This window comes from Vipera berus, assembly GCF_964194415.1.
Source record: "Vipera berus genome assembly, chromosome: 1".
Taxonomy (NCBI): domain Eukaryota; kingdom Metazoa; phylum Chordata; class Lepidosauria; order Squamata; family Viperidae; genus Vipera; species Vipera berus.
Window position 1 is genome coordinate 91,835,463 of NC_138202.1, and position 23,873 is coordinate 91,859,335.

General features: G+C 38.3%; 1 protein-coding gene across 1 annotated transcript in view; it reads left to right on the top strand.

The window, feature by feature from the left end:
- The window catches only part of ANO3 (anoctamin 3), a 247,250-nt gene that overhangs the window by 156,948 nt on the left and 66,429 nt on the right, over positions 1 to 23,873 (top strand). The window contains exons 5-7 of the mRNA XM_081329964.1: positions 16,168 to 16,326; positions 17,711 to 17,811; positions 21,929 to 21,973. Of these exons, the coding sequence (XP_081186090.1) occupies positions 16,168 to 16,326; positions 17,711 to 17,811; positions 21,929 to 21,973 (305 nt within the window). The remainder of the gene's footprint in view (positions 1 to 16,167; positions 16,327 to 17,710; positions 17,812 to 21,928; positions 21,974 to 23,873) is intronic.

Consider the following 23,873-nt stretch of genomic DNA (forward strand, 5'->3'; position numbering starts at 1 on the left):
TCCCAGGGATGGGGCTTTGCTTGTTTGTGCAGACCGATTGCTGGCATGCCGCAGCACGGTACTGGACCATAGACCGGGTTTGGGGACCCCTGGGTTAGTCAATTCCTGTTAAGAACACATGGATCAACACTTGGTGGATCCAAAAATATCAGACCTTGTCCTTGTGGGAAAATGCTAGGAAGAAACAAAAATGTAATCCATACAAACAAGAAAGACAAAACAGATGAATCAAAATACAAAGTTGCAGTATATTAATTTTTGGAGTCGGATCATAAGATTTCAATGGCCAAGGCAGTAATGGAACAATAATCACTGAAATGGGGGAAGGGCTATGATCTGCAGAGTTATTTTTAGTTATGTTATGCAAGGGTCTATGGTATTTTAATTGCTGGAGACTAATGTGATCTAAATGTGAACATGCAATGGGAAAATATATATACATTTTACAGTCATTACAATAAAGCAGATTTGGGTCAAAGTTCCTCACACTTCATTTAAACATCATTTAGAAACTTTGCTGTTTTATTCAATAATAAATGGTTCCAAAATTATTCTACATGTAATCTTCTGTATAATTCCATTTGTGACACATGGTCATATAATTTTCCTCTTCTTGTTTGTTTTTCACTCAAAGTGAAAGTGATAAAACTGCAAGGTCAGTGGAAGGAAGGCATTTGTCTCTTTCCTGGGGTCCATTTTTTCTTATCGAAATTGCTCTTAAGGGATGCTTTTGATCCCACTAACAAATGAAATAAAATTATGGGTTTTTCCCCACAGAAGGGAACATACAGATCGGTAAAAATATGGGGCATTTTATGTCACATGGGAGTGGGTTGGTCCTTCAGAAATCCATTAAATAATCTCTAACCCATTATACTTGTGGAATCACCTACCATATGGAGTCTTTGAATGGTACATGTACCACATGGTACAATTTTCACTCTGTGCTCCTAGAATAACAAATATATCCCCTTGCGCTACATGAAATAAACAGAAAATGAATTGTTAGCACCCACCCTCTCTATGTTTTTAGTCCTTTCTGTACACATTTGCCTGGCCATCTGTTTGTAGGCTTCATGAGGAGATTTAGGATTATCTCAGTGAAAAGATTTGTGTGATAGAGATAACATTCTCATTGGCAAAGAGCAGAGGCAGTCAAATGTGTTTTGATGAAGTACATTCCATTGCCCTGAAGTGTTTCTTTTTCTTCTACTTGTTACTTGTGCTGCCCTTTCCCAAACCTTGGAGAAGCTGTGTTGTTGGAGAAGCTGTGAGGGTATGAAAAACAGATCAAAGGGAAACAACATTTGTTTAATTTCTACACGAAACTGCCGTGAGAGGTCATCCATTGGCATAAGGTTAAGTATCATCAGTATGCACATAATACTCAGTTATATATCTATGCCAATGTTATTATATATTTGGCCAGTTAAATGATGCTGCCTCAGTTCTTTCCCAGGGTCTGGAGGCTGCAGGGATTGGGATGAGGAAGAACAGGTTCAACGTAATCTTAGCAAGACTGAGTCACTGTGAGGTTTGCATCCCCCCCTGCCAATCCAGATGTGAGGATTTTTCCACCTTTCATTCTGGATGGGGCTGCCTTGATTTTACGTAGCCAGTGCACCCTAATTCCTTACTTAAGCCTTTCTCCTAACCAGAATGGTTGCTCTTCAACAAGCAATTTATTATTGGCAGACTTCCTGCTTTGAAAATGGCATTCCTTCTTTTTCAGTTTAAAAACTCGGTTAGCTATGATAATGAAAAATGATTGCTGGGCACATTTTTGCAACCAGATATTTTTCCAGTCATGTGAACCATGACGTTTGTAGGTGCAGAGACTCACTATTATTTACACTATACCTTACTTTTTGCTGATGTTTAAATACAAAATTATTAAGAGGAGAGGCAGCAATTCAAAAGATATTAGATATGGTGTACAGTACATCATGATTCCATGATGTAATCTACATATTTAGTCATTCATGTCTCTCCTTTTTGATGTTACTCCTACACACTTGCTCCTACATACCTTGAGTTATGAAATAGCATAAAGTAAAAAAGTGGAAAGCCACTAATAGCAAATAGCAGGTGGCATGCTATTTCTTTTCAATAGTTACTATGCTATTTCCAAGCCAGTCAAAAAGGAATGCAGGTATCACTCTAGAAAATAAACCTGTATGTTAATGGTGCAGTTCTGTATTTAGATATCCATGGAGCACTTAGTTCATTTATGTGTGTATAGAATTTCAGCTATAAAAGCTGCAAAAGAATGCAATAAGAAGCATAGGCATTAACATTATAAAGGCAATCAGTGGCTAAAAGAGAAATTTCATTCTTCTTTCTATTATCCGTGTACGTTCAGAAAGAAAAGCCATGTCACTGCTAAAGTCATTTTATAAACTTTCATTAGAGACTCATTTCTGTAGCAACATCTGTTAACATTCTGCACCTTTTTGCCTTAATCAACAAAAACATAAAGTAATCTGAAGAGGATTCTGCCCTTACTGCCCAAAATATATTATTTAGGCTGCATTTGTACAATTAACTAACAATTATAATCATCATCATCATCATCATGCGGTATATGAACCCAGCCCATGAAGTTAATTTATAGCTAATGTAATATACAAATCTAGAATTTTGTCTTAACTGAGAAATTTGTAGTTCAGTTAAATATGAGCAAGCTTGTTATGCAAACAAATAATACTATATCGGCTTTATAAGTATCCATAGTAGCTTTCTGCTATGAGTTCTGGCATCTGTGCTTTCCTGAACTCTCAGTACAGGTGGTCCTAGACGTATGGCCACAGTGGGCACCAATATTTCCATTGCTAAGCAGTTGTTAAGTGAATCACATGGTTGTTAACTGAATCTGTCTTCACCCATTGACTTTGCTTGTCAGAAGCTGTCTGGGAAGGTCATAAATGGTGATCATGTCCCTCCCAGGATGCACCTATCATAAATATATGTGGGTTGCCAAGTGCCCAAGTGACTGTGAGGATGCAGTGACAGCCATAATGTGAGGACCAAGCATAAGGCCTTTTTTTTCAATTGTGTTTGGCACTAAACACAACCATTGTAAACAAATGGTTGTAAGCTGAAGACTACCTATAATCTTCTGTGGACCTTCTCCACTGCAAATAAATATGCACTAATTCTATCCATAAAGGACTTCAGATTGGTAAGAGCAATCAAATGGTCCCTCTGCCCTAGGTTCTTCTTCCAGAACTAGATCACATATTAGTACCAGCAGACCTGCTGATGAAAAAAGTTTTATATCTTTGCAGAATATCATACATCAACACTGTTGTGATAAATTGCTGAATTGAAAGATTATTTATTGCTAGGAGAACTGCCACAATTCATCGCATCCTATAATATTTCTTGCAGTACTCCATTGTTTGGAAGTCTATTGAATAGAGTAATGTTTTCGAAGACATCTTCCTGAGTCAGCAGAGACTCTAGATTCTAGTATGGTTTTCAGTCAGATCTGAAATGTTGCATTAAGCCGCAGTCTGATGTATGTTCCCAGTTCATTGAGCTCAGAATAAATGGATATAGATTGTTATATAGTGTGTCACAGGTTGTAAAAGTCCAGATTAATGTGGAAAATGCCTACTCCCCAGTGATATTTAGTGCTTATATTTATAATATTTTTTTCAGCTCAACACTTAAAATTGGAACATGTTCATATTTTTAATTGAACTGCTTTTACTAATATATATATAAGTAATTGACCTTGGATAATCTCCAAAAGCTAAGCAGGGTCAGATCTGGTTAGTAAATGAGTGGGAGCTCATCAGGAAACCCAACCAAAAAATGTAAGCTCCACTGGGATTCTTTTTTGCGGAGGGGGGGGGGACAGAAAGCATTAAAATAAGGTAATGAATTCTGTATTGTTTCAAAGACAATTAAGTCACAGAAGTCAAGGTCAAATTAGATTATTTAGCAATAACACTTAGACTTATATATCCCTCCATTGTGCTTTACAGCTCTCTCTTAAGAGTCAGCTTATTGTCCTCAACAATCTGGGTCCTCAGTTTACCAACCTCAGAAGGATGAAAGGCTGAGTCAACCTTGAGCCAGTCAGAATCAAACTCCTGGCAGTGGGCAGAGTTAGCCTGCAATACTGCATCCTACCCATACTGCGCCATCAGGCAGTATGCTTATTGCTAACATACTGTAACTGTTTTTGCCATTTTCACAGTACCACTCTTAAAGAAAGATAAGCTTGCAAATGTAGATTCTCATTGACCTAACATTTAATATTTTTTTTAAAAAAAGCATTGAGAAAGGCTCTTTTCTTAAGCCAAATTAACCCTTCATAAAAATGACATGTCTTTGATATAGTTGGCCCCAATACATTAAAAGTTCAAAATTTTAATCTTGGTTTAAATACTTTTAAGTCTTTAAGTGGTACAAACATTTGAATATGAAATCTGCTTTCTTTAAAAATGTCAAACATCTTGAAGTATGACATTTGATACATCATTTCAGTTAATTTTAATCAAATAGTTGGCAAGAGAAATGAATTTGCTCATCTGCCCTTTAAATAATAGTCATACTGAATGTTTCTAGCCTCATAAAGCAGCTTCCACCTGTATGTTACTCATTTTCTTAGGTATAATAATTAATGCTCACATTTTGCCTTGAATGCTTTCAGCACCCACTGAAATAAATGATGGTTGTCATAGTGGCTTAGTGGTCCATATTTAAGCATGTGATATAATATAATTCATATGGTTGTGAGGACCAGACTGTTGCTTAGCATTTTGAGGCACTACATCCTTTCAAAGGGTCTGTAAAGCTACTTTGAAAGTCATCTTTACTTTGTCTTCAGTCTCATCAATCACAGCAGCAGAGGGTGGTTTCAACAGCCAAATATTTCAACAGCCAAATATTGATTACATAATTAACGAGGCTTTCATTAGTAGTTAACCTTTCTAGCCATCGTCAATGTATAGAAATCTGAAGTGTGCAAATGACAATAAGTTTATATAAAGAAAATGGATATATGAAAAAGCTTTGAAGACCTTGAGTGGAAAAAAAGAGACAGTTGGATCTTTGCAGGATGTCCCTTAACTCCTTTTAAAAATCTATCTATCTATCTATCTATCTATCTATCTATCTATCTATCTATCTATCTATCTATCTATCTATCTATCTATCTATCTATCTATCTATCTATCCACCATCTCACAAACAACTCTGAGTGGTATACAACAAAGCTAACAGTAGATGAATAAATACTGAACAATTATAATAGTTATTATTAAAACATTTAAAATTATAAAGACAAAACTAAAAAGAAGGAATATTAGGTTAAGAGATGTTAATACTAGTGGAGCCACTTTCATAATTCGCCAGTCACTTAAAGTCCCCAGGCCTGATGATGCAACCAGGTTTTGAGGGATTTTTGGAAAGACAAAAGTGGTAGAGCCAGGTTCTGTCTGGGTGGGGAGAAGATATTGCATTGAGATGGTGCCACAGCAGAGAAAGTGTGCTGCCTGGGGCCCATCAAATGTAATTCCCTAATGATACCTGTAGCACGTCCTCTCTGCTGGATCTGATGGGAGAGGCAGATGTAAATGGAGTGGTTGTCCCTCAGATAATCTTTCTTGATGAAAAAATTCAGAACCAAACAAATGTACATTATTCCTAACCAAGCTGCCCCTTCTTGGAAGATGGAGATGTCATCTGATTTGAGGGCACTTGTTAATGCCAGTTAAGTGAGAGATGGCTTGCTACCAACTTAGTGTAAAGCATCATGAAGTTGATGCTTTACACTAGGCTAGTTAGGTAGCATTTTGGGGAGGAGGATCAATTTAAGAGAATGTTTAAACTTTTAACCCTTTCATCCACCCCTGTGTTACCTATGATATGTGAAAAAGTATCATAGGTAGAATGGAATGGAATATATCTATACACATATTTATGTACTGTCGTGGAAAAAAATGAATGAAAGAAATACAAGACAGCAACACAAAACAATAATTCTTACTTTAAGATTCAGAGGTTTATTTTGCTAATAATTTCGAACATGTCAAACATAATAACACAGTATCACTTACATTAGTAACCCATTGCAATGAGGTCCAATGACATAGCAGTTCCAATAAGGACAGCTATAGGTCAATGGCAAATCAATCAGGTCCAGTCCCAGCTCTTTATACCCTTTCCCATCCTGAGACTGTAGGACTGTCAGCAATCTTATACTTTCTGCTGACTTCCTGCTGACTTCCTGCTGACCCTCTACTGAACATAACTTTCCTCATATACCCATGTACATTGGAATCCACATCCATCAGCTACTTTCAGTTCCCTGTATCTTACTGTTCCAGTCCTTATGGTCTAAATATATTTGAAACAAGCAAGTTTAGCAAAATCATGTTAAGTAAAGTACAGTTTCAAACTGCACAATTAAACATAGCACAGACTTTGGTTCAGTACTTTTTCCATGAGGCCTGATTTAGTTCACCTGGGTCTAAACCTTGCATAAAAGAACAATAGCCAATATTTTCGTTTTCCACGGTACAAAATGGAAAATTAAAGACAAAATAGAAGCAAAAATTTAAAACGGCAGTTACGTTGTCAGTAATACAACATCTTCCTGCCTCAAATATGCCCTGGCAACACTTTATTATATCAGCTGGTTTCCTATAGGAAAGCTGCTAGAATTAAGAGTGAGCAACACTGGGAGCATGGCTTTTCATCTAGCTAATGATTCTTTTTCTGCAGAAAGCACCAATGCAATATCTTGCCTTTTCTTGCATACCTGATAATATATTGCAAGTGGACCTTATTCTTCACGTTCCAGAATTTATTTGGTGAATGTAGACAGTATTTTCTTTGCATTATGCATACCAAGTTTCTAGAAATAAGATTCACCATAGCTAAAGATACAGGGTATGCTTTCAGCATTGTGGAATCAAACAATACAATTGTCTGATATAGTTGCCTGAAAGGATACAATAAAATGAGCATCCAGCAAGGGTTGCTTATTCAAGGGAGTAGCATCTCTGTTTCGAAATATAAAAATAACTTTTCAGGTACCCTTCCTTGTTCAAAAAGGTTAGACTGCATAATTCTTTTTGATTTTGCATGGATGTTTTTGAGCTCTGGCTGAAATGAGCTCAAACTGATTTAATAATTTATTCAAAAGGATATTCAAGTACTTACATAGCAAATTACTTTGGAATTGGTTACTACCAATAAGAACCCTATTAAAATAAAATCCTCTCACAGAAAAGCAGAAGGCTGTGTTAATGGATTGAAGGTACTGGGTAGAAGTTAGAAATGGGTATATAATATCTCTATAGCAAATACAAGCTTTTGATCTTTAACTATTATTACCTAGATAAATAAAAATGCATTTGAAGTAAACAAATATAGAAACATAGAAAATTGCCAGCAGAAAAAGACTTATTGGTCAAAAAAAATCCTTTGAGGGTTTTTTGTTTGTTTTTGTTTTCTATTTAATTGATATATTTATTATTTTTAAATATTATTATTATTTTATTTTATTTTAAATTTTTGTTGAAAGATGGGCAAACATGTTAACCCAAGCATGTTTAAACTCAGTTACTGATGAGTATGGCTTTTCTTTTCCTGAAGAACAATTCTGAAATTATCTAGTTAGGTTTTGACTATCTTTCATCAAGCCTCTTGATAGTGAGATGGTGAATTATATACTTCCCAAACTAAGCCTTTTAGACAGAAAGATACATGTGAATTGTTCTGGGGTGCTCATCCTGTAATAAAATTCTCCAAGTTGTCAAAGCTAACCTTATTTAAAAGGGGGGGGGGAGAAATCCCCTTGAATTCTTTGTGTTATAAGGAGGTATGATCAAACAATAGTCTCTTTTCTGTAAAGTTCTGTCCAATATTTTTATATTTGGGCTTTAGAAAGGATTCAGAAGAAGAGCTGACACGAAGAAACTTCTTTGATTAATGTCCTTTATCTTCCCTTGAGTGTGTATCATTGCAATTTAATATGGTTTCCTCTCAGTTTGAAACATAGATTAAAAGGTAATATGATTACTACTTCTGTTTAAAGCAACAGCATTCTTGGATGAAGAAAAAGAGCTTTTGAACAGCTCTTGTCTGCCAGAGAAGTGTGACCTCTATACTTTTGCCTTTGTTCAAATATCTTAAAATATCTTAATAAATTAGACTTAATTTAGCATTTTTTTGCAGTTTAAGAATGAATCAAACCAAATTAAATTGGATCAGAGAAATGTGCTCTGCCTACTTCGAGAAAGGCCTTATTTATTTGTTAGCAAAGATCTGGATTCAAAGGTTTGCACTTTAAAAATAGATCCCTCCCCTTATCTTGTCCACTTTTCCAGAGAATATAAGTTTCCTTCATTAGGGGAAATTAATCAGACATTGTAAGTAGAATACTACTTACAATGCCCTCCTCAGTCACCTTGTAGGGGACATGGGCAACATAAAAAATTAATAAATAAATAAAAAGTGGTTAAACAGCTATTAAAACCTGTTAAAGCAGTTAAAGGTTTTCATAAAAGGTTTTTAAAGGTTTTCAAATAAGAGAAATGGCTGGGTTTACCTCTCATACAAAGCCATATTACAATTTACTTTTGGTTTAGTGTGATGCCTGAAACCTGTCAGAATGCTTTGGTGAACTATTGTATTAAGTGGTTTAGTGTTAACTGTGATTAGGTCATTGTGACTTCTTCAACAAAGCATGATTAAAACAACCCAAGGCTTATTATGATTTATGTCTCATGAAATAATACAACAATTGATCAACAATTAATAAAATACTTTATTAGGTGGATCCAGTGATGGGTAAAATTAGGAAAGAGCAGGTTCCTAAATAAAATCATATTTTCAGTCATATCACTTGGCAAGATAATTTGTATTGTGAAATGAACATTCTTAGCAAGAGTTTAGACTCTTACTGTCAAAGGGTCAGTGGGATCTTTTGACTATGCTATTGGGAGTGAACTTAACATAGATATATGCTTAACAATTACCTTTTTTTTACAAAATGTGACACCATAGTATATTAGCATAGGTTTTCTAGACTATAATGAAAGCAATAGTGAGGAATCTCAGCATGAGATGTCATTTCCAGCTGTTTTATCTCATGCAGAGATTTATGATATATTATCCTGGACAATGTCTTCTGCTGGACAAAATGTGCCACAACAGTCACATTAACAACAATAACATTCCCCACATCATCTGTAGGTTCTGAAGTTTCTCATTAATGTAGGATTTGCCATGACAGTCATATCTCTACACAAGGTAACCCCCCACTTTTTTTTTACAATAGAGCCTATTTCCAAGTGATACTGAACATCAGTCACACTGAAATAAAATCAATTGTGAATTAATGGTAGATTTGAGAATAAAATTGAAAACAGTTCTTTTTAGGGAACAGTTGAAATGTAGATAAAACCAAACAGCACTCTAATGGGATTCCAAAAGAGGCAAAAATAACTGAACGGCATTTCTTTGTAGGATCCACTGCCCTGACCCGCCAACTTTCAGGAAGCCTTAAATCCATATCTCTGATTATTTCCAAAAACTGTTAACCTGATTTAGTCCAAGCCAAAAGAGTCAAAGCTTGATTCAAAGCAAACATATGGTCAGAATGAAGCAGAGGATTAAAGATTCCAAGAAACAAACCCTACACTTCAGCCAGGATTGGAAGAGCAATATAGAAAGGTACACATAGCAAAAAAGAACATTTGGATCAAATGTGTCAAGGTTTGATGTACATGAAAATGGATTCTTTCAGCATTAAATCCCTTTGGGTAAAGCCATTAGTAAACATATTCTCAGCCTCTATTAATTCACAGCCAGTACCTAACTGATCTAATTGCAAATGATTGACACATCAAAGGCATATGCTACTAATAAGCAGTGATATTTGCACAGCATGGTGACAAAAATGCACTCCTCCTCCTCCTTTCCGTCTTCTCGCTGTTGACCCTGAGCTGATGTTGTTCTCATGGGCTGAGCATTGTAGTTAATATGAGTGGAGTAAGGATTAAGGCTATCTTAAGTAACTTATTTCAGTGATACCAAGATCCTCAGTTATCTGTATCAACACTGCTAGAGACTGGGACTCACTGCAAGGATAAGACTAGGAGTCAATCCCTGTCCCTCCTCACCCAGAGAGGAAACAAACCTCATTCACTTCCCCAGAATGTGACCCTGGAACTAAAGTTGGTATGGAACTATTGAGAGAAGCTACAGTAATAACATTTTGGAAGGTGGCTTGAGTTTTTTCCTCCTCTCTCTCCTATTCTAATGCAGAGTTGCATAACCTTGGCAAATTTAAGATGTGTGGATTTCAGTTTGCAGAATTTTTCAGCCAGCCATGATGGCTGGAGAATTCTAGGAGTTGAGGTTCACACATCTTAAAGTTACCAAGGATAAGTAGTTTAGGGAGGAGTCAATCTAAGTTTCTTTTTCAAACTTTTTGTAATTCCTAGGCATAATTCATGTTTGTCCAACCATCATGTCTGACTAACCTCTCCAAGCTCATCTCTCATTCTACAGAATTCCATGCCAGATTGCTTGAGTTAGTGATGGGTTATGGTACAGATTCCTGGTGTGTAATTCTGTTCTGTAAGGAATATGATGAAAGAAACTCATGAGAGCCCCTTATTATTGGAAGGGGAAAATATCTAAGCCCTTGTTAAATTAATTTGTTTGCTAATTATTCTCTTGCCATCTCTCTTCTCCCTTCAAGGTGGCAGAACACCTGTTGTTTTAGTATGCTTGACTCATACTCACTAACACCTCCTTTCTGGGACATAGTAAGTTCCCTGTAAACAATTTGGCTGCACATCGCATGGTGTTATGATTTCTCTTGGCAAAATCAAGAATCCAAAAATTGCATCGTTTCATATTTTATTATTATTATTTCTTCAGTCAATCAGGTGGGAATGGTCAACTTTTGAAGAGACAAGCAGCTCAGCACTTATCTCAAGGTCAGACAGGCAGTTGTCATGCTGGTTGAAATGTTGTCTTGGGTTTTTGTGGGTGTCTCTCTTTGGATTAAGTTGGTAATCATGTTTCTTTGGAATCCAAAGACAGAGAACAAGAAAATGGCAAAGCCCTCCTCCCATACTTAAAAGGGACCACAGACAGAATCAGCAAGATCCTCCAAAAACACAACATCAAAACAGCATTCTACACAGACAGAAAAATATCCACCATCCTAAGAAACCCCAAAGACATAATTGTGTTAGAAAACCAAGGAGTATACGAAATCCCATGCACCACTGCCCCACCACATACATCGGACAGACCAACAGAAGAATCAGTGCACGCATTGAAGAGCACAGGAACTCACTCACAAAGGGAGAACAAACTTCATCCCTGTTCCAACACTTTAAAGCCATGGGACATGAAATTGATTAAAAAAAAACCAAAACTATCACCAAAATTCAACATTTTAACAACAGAATAATCAGAGAAGCCATTGAGATAGAAAAACGCCCCCACAGCATGAACAAACGAGATGATACCTCTCGCCTACCAGCCATTTGGAAACCCACCTTGATTGACAGACGAGTCCCAACCACCAAGAATGATACCAGACCCAAACTCATGATAACATCACATGACATCACCACCACACAACCATTCAAAAAGCAAATTCGAACCCACAACAATAACGACACACAACCACAAAACAGAAACCTAACTACAGCTGCAACATCAGCCACTTTAAACCCCTCCAAACCACACAATAAGCAAACTGACACCCACTATAAAAACATGGCACCACCACAAACATGGAGCCGAACAAAAGCAGCACAACTCACCAGTTCAGGTCTAAGGCTGGCAGCTGAGACCAGCCCATCCACTCAAAACACATCCCCACCCCATCAGAACACAGCCCCCATTCAAAACACACTCCCACCCAATCAGAACACAGCTAACCCCCCACCCAATCAGAGCACACCTCCACCCACAGAACACACCCCCTCTGGCAGTTTAAAAAAGAGGAACAAACAGCCACTACCACACACTTCTCCCAGAAGAACGAAGCTGAAGCCACCAGCCTGAGGATGACGGATGAACGTTCTTTTATTTCAAGCTGACTGGTAGAAAAGTGGAGAATAGAAGGGATAACTTTTATGAAGATAATTCTTTGCATTTCAACAAAGAAATAGGAAAACATCAGGACAACAAATTGCTACAATCAGCTTGATGGAGTGCCAGCCATTGAAGGAGCTATTGTCCAATACATCTCCCTTTGGCCATGTTGTTGACAACACCATCAGAAATAAACCTTGCTGCAGTGCAGTCTTAAACTTATTTAGGCAGAATTGTGATCCATTATATAAAAAGGATGTTCATTCTCATGATGCAGCTTTAATTCTATCTTTAAAAATTTACCATTAAAAAAGTGAAGTTGCTGAGTGAATCTGGAATTCTGGGGACATCATGGACACATCTATGCAGCTTTCTTGGCAGCAGTATATACATATGCCAGTGCTTTCTCCTTGAATGTTCTTTGATTTCTCAGTTTAGCTACAGTCCTGGTATTTCTGGTAATCACCTACCTAAGTCCTAACCAATGTAAAGTAACAGTGGAGCCATGGACTAGTTGTAGAATGTTCATTAATTCAGACTTCAAGTGCATAATTTCATCTTTAACCTGGCACCTTCCAGGTCTGAACTTCTAGGAACTGCAACTCAACATGTCTGGAAAGAACAAGAATAGGACAAGCTGCTGAAGACTAATAATGACCTGATTCACTGTGTGGGTTCTAATGAGGTGAAGAAGCACCAAGAAGGAAATATTGATGACTTATAGAATTCCCAAGTTTGGGGAGTAGAATTACACTATCTCTCAACTTGCACCATACATATCCTTTAGAAAAAGTCAAAATTGGGAAACAAATCTACATTGAGGGGGACACAAAACAATTCAGCAAGGGTTTTGTGTGGCCATAGATTTCTGACTGAGTATAAGTGCAGGAGATAGATCCCCGAGTGAAAGGAAAATAGAGAATGGAGCATTTATCAAGTAAATAAGTAAATAACCTGGAAGATGATTACACTGACTAGCTGGAATCCTCCAAAAAGCAAATCACTTATCCCAGACATGCCAAACACAAGGCCCAGGGGCCGGATTCGGCCCACAAAGTGTTTTCAATTGGCTCATGAAGCCACCCTGGAAACAGTGAGGAAATGGCCCATGCTGCCTTGGCCCAGGACCCAGCCAGCCAGGAGCCAATGTACAATTTCATGGTGGTCATCTATGCTGAAATACATCCAGTCTTAGCTCCACAAGGCCATCTGGAAACAGTGAGGGACTGGCCCCTGCCGTGTCGGCACTGCCCCCTGGCCGCACACTGGGGAGATATCACCTTTTGTGAGGAATGAAGAAATGCACCATCGCCTGGAAGTGGCCAGCACTTTGGGCAGGCTAGGGGCTGGGCAGCATTGTGCTTCTCTTCAGATTCGTGCCACCTGGCTCAGCCTCTCAGCACTGTGAGTAGAGCACCCCACTACCTGCCAAAACTGGACAGACTGGGGGCTGGGCAGCATTGCACAGGTAACATTGACTTTCATGCTGCTCATGGCATCCCCTCCCCCAGAGCCCAACAAGCTGGATATTTGTAGGTGAGGGCCATGTGCTGGCCACTTCCAGGAGATGGTGCATTTCTTCATTCCTCATGAAGGATGACACTTCCCCAGCTTCGTTTCTTGCCTGTTTTTCTCCTTCCCTCATCTCAAATATTTTCCTGCCACTCTGTTCGAAGGAAGGAAGGAAGGAAGGAGAGGGAGGGTCTGAGGGAAGTCCTGCCTTAGTCCTGCCCTGCTGCCTTTTCACCATCCCCTTGCCCCTCCCCCTGGCCTATCCTGGGGGGGTCTCCCATCCTATTGCTAAGGAAGCTTTGGATACAAAGCCAGGTCTCCTCACATGGAGAAGGAGTGGGCCTCCCTCTTGACTTTGCCCTCGTACCCATCATGAGCAACCTGGCTAAGGAGAGCAAGCACAGCAGTAGCAGCCTTGAGGAGGAGGTAAGTGCAGCTGGGCGCCCCCTTGGGAAACTGGGGCTGGGCTTAGCGCCGCAGGTGCTTGAGAGCTGGGCTGAGCATTTGACCTCCGCATCACTGTCAGCCCCCCCCCCCAGGATGGCCTGAGAGGAACAGTGAGGCTCCTCCAGTGGACAGTGCTTTGGCACTTGCCCCGGTCCTCCAGGCCCCATAGGCACCCTTGACATGAACAATGTAGAGCTGTCCATGCCCACCCAGTAGGCCACTCACATTCCAGCCATGCCTACCCTGTAGGCCACACCTACCTGGCCCCCGAGGGCAACCACAATGCTGATGCAGCCCTCAATGAAATTGAGTTTGACACTCTGACTTATCCTGATGTGTATTTACATTTTTCTACTCTAGTACAAAACGAGAGCTCAGGGATGGGGTATAAGATTTATAGAGCTAATTATTTTTGCCACATTTCCTCCATACTGTTAAACATCAACTTTACTGATAACAGAATTATGGTAAGTGCAACATAGTATTTGATCATGATTTCCACTTACAAAGAATATTCTACTTTTCTGTCATTCTGAATCAGGTTCATCAGAAGCATAAAACTAGACACAAAAAAGAGAAATGCTGAACCTATTTCTCCTCTAATAATAGGATCTGATGTTACTATTAGAATAAAGATTTATTAATGGGTCTTATACTGATTTTGTATACATAATGGACAAAATAATGTATTAGAGTCAATAAATCAGCAGCAGTTGCACCTGGATAGGTACCAAATCTATTTTCTTGCTTGTCGCTCTTCTCTTCTTGCAAGGACCCATATAGGAATATGGTTATTACTGAAAACCTCATCCAAAGGCTATAAATACTCTTGAAACTGAAATAAATGCAATTTTGCTGACTTTCTTCTGTCTCACCATAAGAAAGTTTTGTTTTGTTTCCAATCTTCTGAGTCACAACAAAAGCGGAAGTGGTTGTCAAAGTAGGCCTCAAAGCCATGAAAGGTGTTTCTCAAGGGTAGGATTTAATGATGCATTGGGAAATGAAAGGACTATATGTTAAAAAATCTTCATGGAGATTGACTGTCTCTGTGGAATAGCTTGCATTGCTTTCTGAGCAGCATTGTCCACAGGGAAAGTCATAAAAGTCAGAGGGCAGCCACAGCTATGTGATTGAAGCCCTACTTTTTTTTATGTGCATCACAGTTGCCCTTGTTTCTGAGGAAAGGCAAATAACGCCAAAGCTAAGCAGCTTCAGGGCCACTGGGACTGCAGGGAAGGATGGATTGGAATTCAAAATGTTGCCAGTGGCATCTAGATCAGAAATTAGTAGCCTGATAACTTTTTTATGCTGTCTTTTCCAAAACTGAATGACATTACCTATGCCATTTTGAGGCAGGAAAGAGTAAAATAACATGAGGTCAGAAAATATACTTAACATAGTGATTACGTTTTAAATCAAACCATTCTAATATGAATAATTCTTTAATTTCTTATTTCTTCCACTTGTTTTCACCCAGCTATTTTGGATTGTATGCTTGATATTTTGGCTTTTGACTGTAAATGTACTTAATAATTTTATGCTTAACACAGTTAAACAGAGATGTACTGGTTAAAACCTCAATTAGGGAGTCTGAGGTTCAAAATCTCTGCTTCATCATGGAGTTTATTAATCACTTGTCCTTAGTCCAACCTACCAAGTTGTATTATGGGGTAACATTAGAGGCGTTCTCTTATGTTATTACTGATCTTTTATGAGACACATGGGTTATAAATCCAAATAAGTAAGCAAATAAGCAAAAGTTCTCAAAATTATTGCAAAAAGAAAAAAGAAATCCTGTGAGATTCACTTTGTAACATCAATCTACCTATTGAGCCGCATATCTCCCCTCTGCTAAGGGAGGTATCATATAGATTTACAGGACTGAATGTCATCAATATCCTGATTACCTTTATTTAAATTTGTGGATTTTTGAGAACAAATTGTTTTAAAAGATTTGAGAAAGAGCAAGAAGTATTTTCTTTTAGGTTTCTCTTCTGTCTTGGATATAATTCTTAGAGCTAAAAAGAAACAATTGTGCCTGAAAATACTTCACATGTTTTTAATCATTGCCTGGACTGTGCTACTAAGTTTAAGAGTCCATTATATATCCTCTTTTCCTTTCAGAGTGACATGTCTGCCCTGGGAACATCAGGTCTATTCTTCAAAGATGGCAAAAAACGAATTGATTACATTTTAGTCTACAAAAAATCCAGTCTTCAAATTGAGAAAAGAAACACCTTTGAAAAGAATTTACGAGCAGAAGGATTAATGTTAGAAAGAGAGGTGGGTAGTGTTTTCCTTTTGCTCAAAATGGCAGCTACTGTGAGGAAAATCCATTAGAACAAACATGTCAAACTTGCGACATCACGTGACGTCGTGCAACGTATTGGAGCTTTTTCCCAATTGCCGGCAATGGGTTAGGCGCGGTTTCCTCATGATGCGTCCGGCCCGCGGGCTGCAGTATGACACCCCTGCACTAGATGATTTGCCTTTTACTGAAGTGATTGCAGGATTAACTGGTCCTTACCTTCAAAGAAAGGTAGAGTAGAATGGGGGAGGGTTAGGAAAACAGGCAGGTTAAGAAAGTGTAAAAATTAGGGAAGAGAAAGAGGAAAAAAAGCAAATAAATATTTTGTAAAAAGGAAGGAAAGAGGGAAACTTGTAGTCCATGTGAAAAGCTAAAAATAATTCTGTAAATGAGTATGGAAGAGTTTTGTTGATGGACTTCTTTAAAGAGAAACAATGTACTGTTTGATCTGATCATACAGTATTTTTTTCAAATTGTTCAGAATCAACCAAACCTCTGAGAAAGTAAGTGAAAGGTGATTTTATAACCTCCTCTCCCATCTAAGATGCAATGCTTTAAGGAAAAGGACATTTTGGGCTAGTGACAGCGAGATTTTAAAGTATTATTTATGCCCTAAATAAAGTTAGGGATAAAAAAGGACACCACTTCTCACAAAATAGATTCAGCTTACTCATAAGTACAACACAGCAATCATAAAGAAGAGGGAAGAAAATGACAGATTGCCAATTGCTTTGCAGCATAAGATAAAAGCAGGGATGGGGAAGGGAGAAAGGCAGTTGAGAGGGACTACTCTGTTTTCCTTAGTCTTGTGAGGCATGAACAGGAAGCCTTTCTAGTAGAGCAAAGGTTTTCCTTCGTCAGTCCTCCAGAAGGTCTGGTTTGTAGCAGAGCATACCTGTAATATTAGATGACATGTACAGTTTTCTTTGGTATATAGAATTGCTTGGATAGATGTCTTCCTGCCATGAACTAGTCAACACTCCCCTCCTATCACTCTTGTCTGAAGGATTGTTCTGTAATTTATTAAGAATAATAAAAAAATAACATGATTTTATGGGATAACATCCATGAAGCTTCTGAACAATTGTGGTAACTCTGTTCTTTGATAAACTACAATCCTAGCTAGATTACAGGTAAACCAAAATCCCTCTCTTTTTTGACCAAAGAAGAATACATACAGGACATTTATACTTTCCTTAGAATTATCTTTCAACAAGTCCAAGTAGACAGTTAAAAAAAAGGCTGTTCTTAAATACCATACACCCATATAACTAACCGTGAACTTTTTTAGAGGAAAATTTTAAAAATGCCACCTGAATCTAAAACATGTGTGCTTGTTACATTGTTTCTTTTTTGCAGCCAGCTGTTACAAACAATGACATTATGTTTGTAAAAATCCATTGTCCTTGGGACACACTCTGCAAATATGCTGAAAGAATGAACATTAGGATGCCTTTCAGGTAACAATAAAATGCTTAATTTTGTCACTTGTTAAATTAAGAATATATTTTTCTAACAAGCGCATTTATTCATAGCTATCTTAATAGTAGTAGCAATAGCACTTACACTTATATATCATTTATATGGGTGGTTTACAGAGTCAGCATACTGCACCCAACAATCTGGGTCCTCATTTTACTGACCTCAGAAGGATGGAAGGCTGAGTGAGCCTTAAGCACCATCACAATTGAACTCCAAGATGTGGGCAAAGTTCGCGTGCAATATTGCATTCTCACCACTGTGCCACCAAGGCTCATTGACAAACACACTACATTCTGCAAGGGATACTGTTCCTTCAGAGATTGTTGTGTTCAACCAGTCACTGGGGAATGGGATCTTGTCTGGGAAGTTTTTAATACAGGGGAAAATCATGATTACTGGCACAATATTCCAGGGTTAATAGCACTGGATATGGCTAGGAGAGGCAGAAGGTCTTCAGGAACCAACCCTCTCTATATTTCCATCATGCAGAGCAGAACTAGTAAGTTAGGTGCACCACTTTCTTTTTCTACTGCTTGCAGTCCAAATGCAAACATACTTCCATCTTCAGTTTAGTATTTTTATTACAGCTAGCAAAGATATCAAATATTAGAGTAACCCAAAACTCTTTGTCACAATTGCTCCGCTAATCCATTGTTGATTCCATAAGCAATAGACAAAGTAAAAGCCAAAGTGAGTCTTTCTAGACATTGTGGTCATTCTCAAATGCACCTCTGCTATGTAATTTGGATTCATCCTTCTAATATGATGAATTTGTGCATCTGATAGTGAAATTTATGCAGTTCATTTGCTTGTGTACATTTAGTACACAGAAAGGTGTCTTGAGGCACAGGTTTCCATAATTTTGAAATATTCAAAGTAGCTATAATTGGTTCTCTGATTTAATACAAATTAATACCGATGGAGGATAAGTACATCTGCTGGCTCATGGGTTTTAATTGCAATCTCCAGTTATTTACTCCAGAGAAAAGGTCTTGAACTTAGTGGGGCTTTTCCAGAAATAAGTACATTATATCAATTGCCAGAAAATTATCCGTTGGCTTTAAGAGAAAAATGCAAATCAATTTCAGGGAATTATTACATTGCTCTTTAGCAATGCTATAAACAATCCACATTTTCCCTCATTAATTTCATTCAGGAAAAAAATTGTAAACAATGAGCAAGGAAAGATTAATAGTAGGTGTCATTTTAGCAACTTTTCCTATTGTTCTTAATAAAGAATTTTGCTCAGAGTTTTTTCTTGTATAATGAAAGCATTCAAATGACATTTAATGAGAAATCCTTTAGATCAGCAGTCTCCAAACTTTGCGGCTTGGTGGCCTGGCTGGGGGAAGAAGAGGGGAATTGAGCTGTGTGATTGGCAGAAGCCATGATTGCACGAGTGGTGGGCTGGCACAAGTGGCGAGCTGGCAAGCATGCGCAAAAGTGCCTGCCAGCCTGACGTTCACGCAGGTTGAGCTATGCACATATGCCCATGCACTCTGGCTAGCCACTTGTGTGGTCCAATTCCAAATAGGCCACGGCCTGTTAGTGGGCCACGGCCTGGGGATTGGGGACCCCTGCTTTCGATTTAAAATGTAAAAACTGATGGGATGTCCAACAGAATCTGCTGCACCCACTACACATTGGTATTCTTAAGCTACTGCTTAAGTCTGCAACAAAACAAAGAGAGTCAGAGTGGTGTAGTATTTAAGAAGCTGGATGTAAGATTCAAATCCATCCTTAACCACAAATACTCACTAATGAGTTGCGCCTGCTTCTATCTCTCAACCCAAGTAACTTCATAAACTTTTTGTTATAGGGAATTTTAAGCTCCTGGATGAGATGTAGAATATAAATCTAATCATAAATAATCCTGCTATGATGGAATTGAGGCCTTAAATTAGATTTGGGAGTTTCCTGTGCAAATGTTGCCTAATAGTCCAGCACTTACCCATGTACTTCTTGCTCATGGATCTCTCTTCTGGTCTTTTCCAGTTACCCTGCTTAATTTGAGCTTTACCATGGGCAATTCAGCAAACTGTCCAAGTAGTAGGGAAAGGCTACGGAGCCAGAGCAATGTTCCTTCTTCCAGTGTGTAATATTTAGAAGGGGATATATTGGGGAAATGAAGTTACACTGAATCTGGACCAATTCCTGAAATTGACAAAAATGCTCCCCCTGCCTTTAAAAATGCCAAGTTGAGGGGAGAAACTACATGCAAGTTAATCTAATTTTCTTCGCTTTAGGCCTCCGCTGCCGTGTGCGGGGAAAAAAAGGTTGGTTCAATCAATTTCAACTTCTTGCGGGGGGAAAAAAAAGATCTGGCAAAGTTGGAATTGATTGAACTTTTTAGTCCCACCCAATCTACTGTTACTACCACAGCCACGCCCACCCAATGGGCCATGACCACCCAATGGGCCACACCCACCCAATGGGCCACACCCACCCGGCACCCAATGATACGTAAGTGGGTTTTGGGTTGCAGTTTGGGCACTTGGTCTTTAAAAGGTTCACTATCACTGCTATATAATTTGACATGTGTTTGAGCCTTTGGGGTACTGAGCCTGAGCCAAATATTTAAGGATTCCCAACATGTTGCAATTTTTCTTTTTGAACTCCTTCGGAGAACACTGAAAGTCCAAAATATAGGATTTTACAATTTCCTACCCAAAATGCAGAATGTTTGGCTTTGCTCAACAACTAGCATTTGTAGATTAGCTGAGATCTAATTTTTTTATCTCATTAGTGTAACAAAGTTGCTTAATTATCCTGCTTTCCAGGCATACCATCAATGTAATATGATATAGGTTTTCACTACTGTGGATTACATTGCTTACCAATGAGAGAGGTACATACAGTCAGTGTTGGGATTCATATATGTGAACAACCAGTTCTCTGTGTGGATGTGGCTTCCAGAAGTCCATTCTGGGCCTGGGCAACAAAAAAATCAGCTACTGGTTCTGCCAAAGTGGTACGAACTGGCTGAATCCCACCACTGCATACAATATGTAAGATATATATATACACACAGTTTGTACATATATGCACACAAAACTTCCCCATGCTTCTTCAACTGTAGAAGTTCTCTTTCTAATAATCATAGGGAGTATGCCAATTAGATTATCACTGAGTAATTATTGAGTTTTACTATGAAAAATTGTTTCAATAGTATCATACTACTGCTATGGAGCCAATCTGGTAATCCAATGGAGAGTTAGTTAGCCTTAGCACCAGCTATCATGGGAAAGAAGGGCTACTGAGTGTCACTTTTAACTGTCAACTATTGTGTTGCCTACCCATGACTCATAAATCAAGTCACTCAATCTTTGGGGAGGGGGAGGTAGTGGTCATTTTTAATTGTGATTTGTCTTTTTAAAAAATCTACAATTTGAATTCCACATGAATGCATTAATTTTCCCAATTAAATCAATACACATTTAAAAATGGAAAAATTAATACAAGGCAAAATTCCAACAGCAGGAAGAGCCTATGCAATTATTTTCCATGGCATGCCTTTATGTATTGTATTTCCAAAATGGTCCTCTTTGCATTTATTACCTCAGATAATATTGGAAGATATATATATATATATATATATATATATATATATATATATATATATATATATATATATATATATATATATATATATATATATATATATATATATATATTAGGTAAAAGGTAAAGGTTCCCCCGCACATGCGTGCTAGTCGTTTCCGACTAGGGGACGGTGCTCATCTCCGTTTCAAAGCCAAAGAGCCAGCGCTTGTCCAGACTTTATTGTAATCATTTAAGGATAATCGATACTAGTGCAAACAGAAGCAGAATAGAAAAGCAAATAGTTTCTTTCTCTGCATCCAACTATCTACTGCCCATAACTTGTGTATACACTGTTAGCTGATATTTTTGTTCATACTATTTGTGTTAACAGTTCAATTTTAAGTAGCTCAGTTTTTATCCATGCCATTGAAGTTCTGTCCACTTTCCTTTTGTAATCGTGCATGTTATGAAATTACGAAACTCTATATCTTGTATGTATTTCCTTCACCCTGATGTGAAATTGTACTCTGATGATTTTTGCTGTTCTTTCAGGAAAAAATGTTATTACACTGACTGGAGGAGCAAAACCATGGGCAGGTTGGTGGGTGATGCATAGCTTTTAATTTTACCAGATAATCATCCCATATATAATACATCCATTCTAGCAGTTGTAAATTTATCACAATGAGTTTTGAGAAAGCTGATTGAATAATGGAGGCAGTAGAACTTAGATGCCTATTTATTTTCAGCTTTAAGCATGTGACTGACCTCACCAGAAATAAGATAATCCAGAGTATCTTCCAAAGCAGTGATTATGTTTTATTAGTAAATAACAATGAGGTTCAAATAAAAAAGGTATTAAGAAAATGGATCTTAAAATCTCTGAGGAGCCAGAAGATTGTAGAGCTTAAGTTTTGTATTGGTTCCTTTTCCTGTAGTGCGAAATCTTCCAAAGAACATTTACCTTGAGGAACCTGGGGAAACTTGTATATTAGATTTCAGGTCATGTAACATATCCCTATTCATTGTTTGCCATTTCCCTGTGATATCAACAGCCACCATAGCCCATCACATTACATTTAGGAAGGAGATAGAAATATTGTCTCCTTTTAAACTTCCTTCCTTGACTCCAATCCATGATTCCACGAGCTTTCATTAAAGCCCCCTCAGGTGAACATGACAAAGACACACTGAGATCATATATACTGAACATATAATCTCATTGATGGCATGCTGAATTGCATCTCCGCCCTGATAATGTTGATGATGATGAGAGCCACTCTGGGAAATCAAAAACATTTAAAAACAAAGAATACAAAAACAGAACATAAAAAAAGAACAATAATGGCAAAGAAAACAAATTCAGAGGAGTAAAGAAAGAAAGTAAGGTAAGAAAGTGTATCAGACATCCTGCTAAAGATCTAGATCAAGGCTTTTCAACCTTTTCACCCATTGTACCACTTTTAGGATGTGGCAACATCCGAGTACCACCAGTCGCCTAGCAAGCTGTCAAAAACTTGATGGCCAAAAAAAGGGGAAAAACAGATGAAGTACAGGTAGTCCTTACTTACAACAGTTCGCTTAGTGGCTGTTCGAAGTTACAATGGCACTGAAAAAAGTGCCCCCCAAGCCACAGCCAAACAAGACACCTGCCTGCCTCCCCGGCGGCACTCTTCCTCCTGTCCAAGGTTTTCATTGTTGTGAGCATTTCTGTTGAGGATTGGCAGCGGGGATGGGGTGGGGGGGTGTTTTGTTTTTATTCCCCCATCTGCTGGGTGGTTGCAGCAGGTTTTGGTCACTTCACATGACCCTGGAACACTGAGACCATCACAAATATGAATCAGTTGCCAAGCATCTGAATCTAAATCACAAGACCCTGGAGATACTGCAACATTCCAGCTGAGTGGTGCTTCTTCTGGGCTCAGCAGAAGCACCAGGATCAGTGCTGAGCTCCAGCTGGAAAGCGGCACTGATTTTGGCACTTCCACTGAGCCCTGACAGCCCTGCAGCTCCAGCCATCTCTTGCTCAGGCTTGTGCGGTGCTGCTACCAGTTCAGCTCATTCCCCTCCCCTGCTACCACTTTTCTAGGATGGTCACGTACCACCTGCCAGGTGCCAATGTACCACATGTGGTACCCGTACCACTGGTTGAAAAGCCATGATCTAGATGAAGACTCAGACCTTTAGGGACTTTTGAAAAATCAATGAGGTGGGAGTCCTTTGAATCTTGAACTGAAGATAACACAGGGAAACTGCACTCTGGTGTGGAAAGTCTCAATTATTGCTTTTAGATATAAACTGTTTAAAACCCTTTTTCAAATATTGGCATTTCCAATATTAGCATATATGTTTTATGAAGAATTTTTGCTCCATCCAGCTATTTGTTTGGTTTGGTTTTTGTTTTGTTTTTTGTTTTTGTTTTTAAATGTATTATTTCTCATGGAATTTAGATAAGTTCTACTGCACTTCCATCAAACTCCATTAGGCAGTGTTGGTG